This window comes from Malurus melanocephalus, unplaced genomic scaffold (assembly GCF_030028575.1).
Source record: "Malurus melanocephalus ecotype Western Australia unplaced genomic scaffold, MMel_1.1 scaffold_84, whole genome shotgun sequence".
NCBI lineage: Eukaryota > Metazoa > Chordata > Aves > Passeriformes > Maluridae > Malurus > Malurus melanocephalus.
The window spans coordinates 1432872-1442312 of NW_026623316.1; the positions used below are offsets into that span (position 1 = coordinate 1432872).

The window sequence follows — 9441 nt, forward strand, 5'->3', positions numbered from 1 at the left end:
ACAGACACACAATGTTTGTCTACCTAGGAGGGGCCCAGTCATGCTTTGTGCAGTCCAACAGCGTTCCCACATAAGTCTTGTTCCTCCATGTAACGTTTACCACTAGGACACCTGTCAGTGAGCAAAAAATAGAATATTATCATGGTCAGAACAATAACTGGGATAGGCTTTTTTGTTTTGCTCTTTTATTTTCCTCTTTTTCTTTTTTCTGTCCTTCCCTCACAAAGTGAGATGCTTACTCTGATTTGCTTTCAAACACTCTGGCCTAGATTCTTCCTCTTTTTTGGTTTCAGTGACCTCAAATTAAAACCCACAGGAAAGGCAGCAAATGATAAAGAACAAGAATGAGTGCACACGTGTGTGTGTGTGTGTGTGTGTGTGTGTAAGGCAGCTTGCCTGTGCGACTGTGTGTGTGTAATCAAGATACAGCTGACAGAAGGAAATGGGTTTTGCCATGTCCTGCTGTAAAACAGCAACACTCACCTCTTAATTTTGCTATTATTGCACATAATTGCTTTCACTTGGCAGTCAGCCAGCATAAACTAAGCACCAGTTACAGTGTTTAAATCAGAAGGTGACTGAGAATAATCTGCTTTGCTTTGAACAATATGATAATGATGCTTCTATTTACTTGAAATTACACATATCCAAACACATAAATACACATACRTATGCACTGCAAGTTTTGTTCAGCAGATATTTGCCTTGCTTTTGATTCTGTAGAAAGTGAGGTACTAGACATGAAACTTCAACCATAGAGCAGTGAAGGTAAGAGTAATTGCAATATATATTTATATAGGAAGAGGGAACCTTTAAAAAAACGTGCTGTAATTTAATTGCTTTTCCACATACGACTTTTATTAAATGCAAATTTGTCTGCCTAAAGCAGAATTCTAATTTCATTTTATTTGAATTATCCCTGTAAAATCTGTGAATGATAAGGTTATTGTAAGTAACAAGAAAATAAATGTGGGGGATGTCATTCAAATGTTTTCAGGTTGCCCTCAAACACTTCTTTCCATAATTTATCGTCATGTTTATGGACTATCCAGCATAATGACCTCTTTAATTCATTAACTACAACAGATAAACACAAGGTAATACTACTGAAGCAGACATCTTTTCTCATTAGAACACAMACTGAAATAAAAAATACATTTTATCTAACAAAGAAAGGCACAATACAAAATGTTCCCAATTTACAAGAGGCGTGAAGACACAACTCGCAGCTGACAGCCTAGTTTTTCCTTTACACTTCCCTTATTCTCTGCAGCGTCTCTGTAACAGATACGATGATGGCATTGTGCCAAAATGTTTCCAGCCCATCTTTTTGCTTTGTCTTACCAGCTCAATTTCTAATTTTGTACTAAAACCATCCCTCTCTGCTGCACTGAGGTGAAGTTAACACGCAACCATCCGCTTATTTCCTCGGGGTCTTTTAGCAGCAGGGAGTATTTTAAATGTTGTCAGCAGAGGTACCAGGGAAGAAGGGATTTCCTAGAAAATTCTCTGTAACGGATTTGAAATTTATCCTCCATATGGCTTTTCACTGTGATTAGGCGACTGGAATTTTGTACTCAGGGGTGAACTGGTCTGAAGCATGAAAGATAAACAGCACCTCCAGACAGTGTCAGAGAGTCAGGCTCTGAGTACCTAGAAGGGTCATGGTGGAGGGGTTAAGGAGAGACTCGATGTGGCCCTCAGTGCCRTGGTCGAGTTGACAGGGTAGTGTTGGCTCATTGCTTGGACTAGAACATTGCAGATGTCCTCTGCAGCCAGATTCTGTGATTCTCTGATCAGGATTAAAATGCCATGTGCTATTTTTATGACCTGTGCAAACTAGGCCAGTTGCAAAGACCCAAAGGCCACTTTACTGTGCCTCCTGCGTAGGCATGGAGGCAGCCAGGGGCTGCTGGGGTCCAGGGAGAACACGCCAGTGCATCCAGGAGGAAATACCTGTCATGGAAATGGGGTTTCTCACAATAGGCAACTCCAAGCTATGTTCCCATTCGTCATTCACACCCCAGAGAGRAGAGATTGTAAAGGTCTTTCTCTGGCAGCCTTGATGCATTCCTTCAACTATAACAGATTGTCATCTGTGSCTCTGTAAGGGTCCTGGTGAAAATCATGAGCATTTTTCTCTGGTAAATTCTATTATGGCATGCAGCTCATCTATCTGCAGTAGTACAGTTGTTCCCTCCAGCCCMCATACCAGTGTTTGTCCAGTCTCCTAAATGTACCAAACAAGGAGAGCCGTTTGACGCTCCATGGGGTTATCACGGGAGAACTATCTGTGCCATTTATTCTTCCCCAGCTAGTTCACCTTTACCATTCTTTTAAAAAGTAATTGCTATATTTGTAGGGAGTTTTTTGAGTCTGGGTTTATTTGTTGTTTTTTTGTTTCTTTCTCTATCTTTTTTTTGGTTTTGCTTTTTTTTTGTTTCTTTGTTTTTGTGGGTTTTCTTAGTAATTTTTGTTTGGTTGGGTTTTTTTTGGTTTTTGTATTTTTTTTTGTTTTGGTTCATTTTTGGTTTTGGGGGTTTATTCTGACCTAAGTATCCATTTTCCTAGATATTTGTGGTCTTGCCTATCTCTACACACATTTTATTAATTTATTAATTTATATACCAGATCTAGGGCTATTGTTACCTATTGATGGAAAAGAGGGCAAGGTAGAAGGTATAGAATACTGAAAATAATAAAAGTCCCTGAAATCAATACATATTTCAGTAATTCTTAGAAGACTCTCAAATTACTTCCCAGTGTAAGAAAATCAGTATTTCAAAAGCAAACACAAATAAGTTAATTCCTCCCTTAAAGTATGTCACATATATAGCATCTTGTTAAGTTTGTTAGGCTTAGCAAGGATCCCATGCAATAGGAGAGAATATTAATCTCCATGCTGTGWTAGAGTAGCTGTGGCAAGGAATAAATTTCCATTCCCTAATGGACAGCACATTGCTCAGCCACAAGTAAGATTCCACAGAACTGGCAGGAACGGCAGCTCACTTACTCTTCTAAGATYATCACAGAAATGGGTGAGGAGAATGTAAGCAACACAAGAGGCAGGACTGATCTAAGGAAATACRCAACTGGTGGAGGTTTATTAGACCAATGCACCGTAAAATGAAAGTGGAGATGACAGAGTTGGTAATCCACACTATATGCTTGATACAGTGTTGAAGAGAAAGGATTATCTTTACTGCACTAAGTCAGGGCGCACTATTTGTCCTGGCACAGAGTTCAAGCTCAAAAGAAGAACCTCTGCTGAGCCCGCTCTGCCCCAGAGGCAATACAGCAACAGTGCCAGAGCAGTGTCCAGATCACCTCCGATTATCACCCCTGAGCACACTGGCCACGCTCTCAGRGATGCACTGACCCTTCCTGGGGTCATGTCTGCTCCTCTCTGTGCACCTGTGTGCCCACGTAGCCCCTCCCTCTTCTGAAGGAACTTATCATATAAAGGACCAAACCTCCCTATGTCAAGTCATCAGAAGTCCCTGTAATGAGACTTCTTATTACATTAGACTATATATCATGTATCAATCATTTATTCAACATTTCCTGAATAAGAGAGAAAATGCACAGGAACCCACAGAGTTCATACTGTCTGAAAACAGGGATATATTTTCACTTTAAAAAGCCCAAGAGGCTAAACTTTTAAAAGTACATATTACTGAAGAATGGGAAAAAATTCAGATGGTTGTAATGAAATGTACCTGAGGGTATTTGGACTCTCTAAGATTCTAATTCAGGAGGAAACCTAGCCAAATATCTATTTCTGTTCTTCTGAGGCTGGATCAAACAACAGTGAGTATATACTACAGGCAAATGCTTCTTCAAGAAAATAAGGGTGACAATGCAAATTTTGATGAATTACTTGAGCACAGGTCTCAAGAATTGATGTAATAGAGMAAACCTTATCTCCCCGAAATAAGGGTATAAATTTCTTGCTTTAATTTGGCCTATCACTCCATTTGCAAACTATGTAACTATTTACAGTTGCAGTATATCCAAAATTATCAATAATTACTGCAGTCTTGTCCTAAATTAAAGCAAACTCAAATATGAAAATGAAAACTTCTGAAGTCACTACCCATCATACTCTTTATCCTTAAAGAGTAGACACAGTAAGTAGCAAATGTTTCATGTGTGGGAATCACAAAATGGCGTAATTACATAGGAAAATGGGGTCACGTTGCCCAGAAGTTTTACAGTTCACCTACTGCACTTTTTCTGCCAAAATCCATTAGCCAAGGCAGGAGCATAGCCCAAAGCATTCATGCGTGACAATGGCACACACAGGATATCATCTGGTGCCCACCACTGTCAGCAGAAGCTCCTCCTTTAACATCAAAGGTAATGTCATTAGYCTTTTAGGAGCAAGAAAACATTTTGTATTGTGCTGTTTTCCTTCACAGTACATGTACCATCACGAGCTTTTTTTTCTTTACTCATCATACTCATAACCACAATGTKGATGGCAAAGAATTTCCCTGACAGGAAAAGCTAACGCATCCCTATAGGAGAACAAAACCATTTTAGGCAGGCACATATGATAGATAAAACGTACAAAACAAATGTGACAATTCGTACTTGAATTTTGTTATGGAATGAAACGTTGCATGTCACAACAGTGGCATGCAAGAAAATAATTTCAGAAATCTAGAGAAAAAAAATCACTTTTTATGAATTCTGTGGATAGGATGTATAGATTCTTCCTCCTGTGCCCTCTTCCTCCCTCTTTTTCAGTGACTGCACAACAAAGACCAGAACCAAAATTTACTATTAACTGTATCTCATAGAATGAAATACATCATCACAAATTGGAAAGGAAGTAACTAACTTGCTGCTAAGAAATGCAGATGTSCTATTTTGACATAAAAACATCACAATCAAAGGCATTTTCAGTACCAAACTAGGGTTTTGTTCATATGGATTATTCTGGCACTGCAGTTTTAGCAGACACCTTAAGCTTGTTAAGGATCTACTCTACACTCTTGCAGAGGTTACTTCATTTAAAGACAAAAAAAATGCTGTAGTATCTAGCCTAAAACAYGTCCTCAGATATCTCTTTTCTTTTTTGACTGTATTGTGTAATGAACATAAGCCAAAAATTTTTATGTTTGTATTCAAAACTTTGAAAATGAAATCATGTGGTGAGGAAACAAATTATCACATTAATATCTTAAGTGCAGGCCCCAGTTTTTAAAAGTACTGGCTTTAGAAAACAAACACGTTCAAATTACAATACAAGTAGATGCTACTCAATTAATCAGACTGGGAAGCCTGACTTAATTTCTACTGCACAGGCTGCTTTTGTGTTCAGATCACAGCAAATGCTACAAAATACTGGTTTAGTTCAAGCAGATTATTTTACCAGAGAACTCGGAAGASCAGTTATCTGAATAAGTAAGCATTCATTTTTGTAAAAGGAGCTACTCTCTCTGCTCTTTAGTAGAGAATCTGTCTGAAAGTACCTGCAAAATTCTGGAGAAAGACCGGCACAAAGTCTTTCAGAATGCTTCTGTAACTGATTTGTTGAAGAATATTTAAATGATCTTTCAAAACTAGGAATAATTTGTCTGCTTTTCRTTCACCAAAAGTCATGTATGTTTAAAAAGTTACATATATTTTAAAAGTCACATAAATCACTTATGTTTAAAAATAAATTAATTCCTGTGTGGTCAAAATTCCAAAATCAACAGTTCTGCCTACTACCTGTACTATTCTGAGTGCAATTTTAAAACAACTTTTCCTGATGCCAGAGAAAGATCTCCAAAGTATACTATACTTTGCAGATTTTTTTAGGAAGATTACTTCTTTAAAGGGTTAATACAAGAAATTCTTGTAGCAGAAATCTTTGTGGCATAGTAGGCTTCAAGGCTGAGATGCAATCCTTGGTATAGAAAAGCATCACAAAATTACTTGATGTAACATTACAGCAAGATCAGCTCCTTGTATCTTTGTGATTAGTGAATCCACAAATTGGTTTGCAAGTCATATTCCATTTGCCTTTTGTCCCAGCCCTGCCAAGTAAAATAATACAGGCATGCCTGGGATAGCCAAACCATGGCATATCTGTCATCACAGAGTACACCACTACTATGGATAAAACACGTTTTATTCCACATCTGGCACTGAAATTTTTTTGGTCCCACATGCATCTGACATCACTTTCTAAAAATACCTAAAGTATATGAAGTGCAAAAAGCTGCAAGACAAAAATCTATATTCTTAGGATTATCTCAAATGTTTTCTTGGTACCGATTGGTTTAGTAAAAGCAGTATAACTCATTTGCCTCACAACCACCATATCCGTCACATCAACRTTAACCCCACATCAACATCCACATATACACCTGCAATTCATCCAGGCATAAAAAACACTGTTTATATTAGACTTGCAATGCAAATGGCTTATTTCTTCCTGATTGCTTCCATCCAGAAAGTAATCTAAAATTAACAGTAAACATTCGACGTATGAAGCTGCATCTTCTGCACTGAGTGCTGATCTGGGAGACATATGGTTTATTTACTACTTTAATCACACTCTCTGTCTAGCATGGCACAAGAACTGAGCTCTAGCTACAGCAGGTGTGCATGTAACAGGCATCAACATCAGCCAGCCTGAGAATGTAATGATTGTCAGGTGGCCCGAAAACACAAGACTAGTGGGTTGGCTCTTTTTGCTTTCTTTGTTGGTGGGATTTTGAGATGGGGTTTTTTTTGGTTTTTTTTTTTTTGGTTTTTTTTTTTTTTTTTTGGGGTTTTTTTTTTTTTTTTTTTTTTTTTTTTTTTTTTTTTTTTTTTTTTTTTTTTTTTAAGAGCCTTATTGTTGTAGTGATGTTTGAAAAGTCACTTTAACCACATCCTGTAATCAAACCATCTGGAGCACAGATCTGCAATTAGTCATCCTGGGGACTGGACTTTATCTGAACAAATACTGTACAGCAATAAAGATGAGAAGATTGGACACATCAAGGAAAAGAAGCATAATGAAATACTGCTGGTATAATCATAAACCGCTGAGCCGCTTAGCTGCGGTGTTAAATTTTGTATTCTGTACTTTATGAAAGCATAGCAAGTTTAAAGGTTAGAGGGCTGAAAGGCTAAAACCTGCTATTTTAGTTAACGTTGCCCTGCTGGTGGCTAAAGCTGTGCTACAAATGACAGTAGCTTCTGCAGCAGCGTAACAGAGTAAGATCGTATCTGTGTGATTTCCAGTAAGTTCTGAGTAATGGCAACCTAAATTTCATGGATACTTTGTTTGAATGTCATATCCTTTCTTTTCTTTTCTTTTCATTATGAAGTCATTGGTAAAATATCTTGGAAGTGGGAACTACCACCCTAGTTTGAAAATAGCTGTAATTCAGAACGTATTCCCTGGATTGCATTGCATACTCCCATTTGCATTCATAAAAGAAGCAGCAATTAAACAGTGAGAACTACAGAGAGTAGTTCTTGGAAACTTGGAGYTGGGCCATTAAGCAGACAACTTTTTAATCCTACCAATAACAACCATAATAGATTTTCTTAATCTAGAAGTTTATCCCAGTGCATATRAAAGAATAAACACTGAAATAACTGAAGAAATCCTGTTTCCCCATGAGCCCATGTGCTTAATACACAAAAGAACACAAGCCACTTCCATCACTGTCACGTCTCTGGCATCCTTTGTTCTGAAGCCTGATGGTCTGTATTGATTTGGGAAAATCATTGAACTTCTTGGAAAACTAGACTCTAGCTTATTCACCACCATCTATTTCTTTCTCTTGAAGACAGTTGGTCAATATTCAGTTGAATGGTCAGCTAAAAGAAGCTCTGGTTTAATTTCTTTTTCCTGCCTCCCCAGCAACATTATCTTTTTCCAGCTTTAGTATAAAAAATACCCCAGCATGTTAGGAAGACATGTAGCTGAGTGTAAGCTGAAATAGTAGCTCCTCTGGGCAAAGCTATGAACGAGGAGCTTTGCTGGCTCTGGAAAACAGGGTAGCCTCTAATCAAGGAGATCATATCCCTCATTAGTTATAATGATAACTTTTTTTTCTTCAGCGTATATTTTTCTTCTAAAGATGGTCTGCCTAACAAATAACCAGTGACCAAGGTCTAAAAGCAAATGGAGAGCCGAAAGAAATACGAATGGTCCTAACAAAATACAAGGCTAAATTTCACACTCATTAAAAGACCAGTAAAAGACTCAATGAAAACTGGGTAATACYGCTGAAATGATATCAGATTGGGTCCCAAATGGCTTGTTGATTTATCCACAACTAAATAGTTCTACTAAAATATGAGCTACATAGAGTGGTGATTTTGAAAACTATGAAGCCACAGCAACCCACATAATTTTCTCATGCCAGATTTATATCAAAGTGATTAGAATTTGGCAGGACTAGGAACACTTTTGGATAAATTGCTGTTACACCTCTTGAATGTCAGACCACATGATTGCAGTGTTTACAGGAAAATGTGTAATTAATGTTATTATAAACTAACCATAGGCTTCTTTAGTAAAACTAAAGAACTAGCTTTTGTGCAACCCTTACCTTTTCTTTGGCCAAAGTAACTGAAGGACTTCTCTATTTCACTGCTGAGAATAAAACTGCAGTCTTACTTTATTTCAGCTGATACTAAAAATGCAAGTTGAAAATCATTTAACATCTGTGTGTTCTGAAGAAAACCGTATCTGTTTCAGAAATAAGGTATTTTGTTTCTAGCAGATTTTTTTCTTTTTTACTTCAGTAATCGTAACTGTGATTCACATAGCCTGACATGGAAAAGTGTCACCGTTTCAATTTTAGAAGAAGGAAATGCTGTTCTGTAATCCCCTGAATTTCCCACTGACTTCTCAAGGAGTGTTATTTCAGTTCCTATGTTGCTGGCCTGTTGAACACATGGACACTCTTCTGACTCCTTGCAGAGCAAAAGAAAAAGAAGCCCCACAATCCACTGCCTTTGCTTGTACTCTAGGACCATATGTCACTTGAGATAAGCAACAGAACGTAGGGCTTTTCAACTAATCTGTCACACTTGCTTCCTGCACTTTATATTAATTACAGGAACTCTTCAGCTACTTACTTCTCTCCCAAACTCTCTCTCCYTTAAAAACAAGTAACTAGCAAAACAAAACAAGCTTGGAGTGTGGGGGAAAGAGCTATTGTTTCAATATAAGAAGTAAGGCCAAAAAAAGGGAAAACCAAAACTATTTTTTCTCACCCAGACAAGCATTCAGGAGYTCCTTTTAAGAATTATCTGCCTCATTTCTATTCTTCTTCTCAGAACCAGACCACAGAAATACTGTTTTCATCAGCAGACTGTTGAGAAACAGCTGCAGAAATGGGGAAGCTGGTATAAATTTATGTGTGTATGCATGTGTGTGTGTATCTATTTAAAAAACCAAAAAACAAAAAACCAAAAACAAACACTACCCCCCTCCAA

The 9441-nt window shown here is 37.7% G+C and overlaps 1 protein-coding gene across 4 annotated transcripts in view; it reads right to left on the reverse strand.

Moving 5' to 3' along the window:
- The window catches only part of ZNF608 (zinc finger protein 608), an 84745-nt gene that overhangs the window by 11206 nt on the left and 64098 nt on the right, over positions 1 to 9441 (reverse strand). For all 4 annotated transcript variants that reach the window (XM_057367766.1, XM_057367765.1, XM_057367767.1 and 1 more), the window contains exon 4: positions 24 to 111. In XM_057367766.1, coding sequence (XP_057223749.1) covers positions 24 to 111 — 88 coding nt within the window. The remainder of the gene's footprint in view (positions 1 to 23; positions 112 to 9441) is intronic.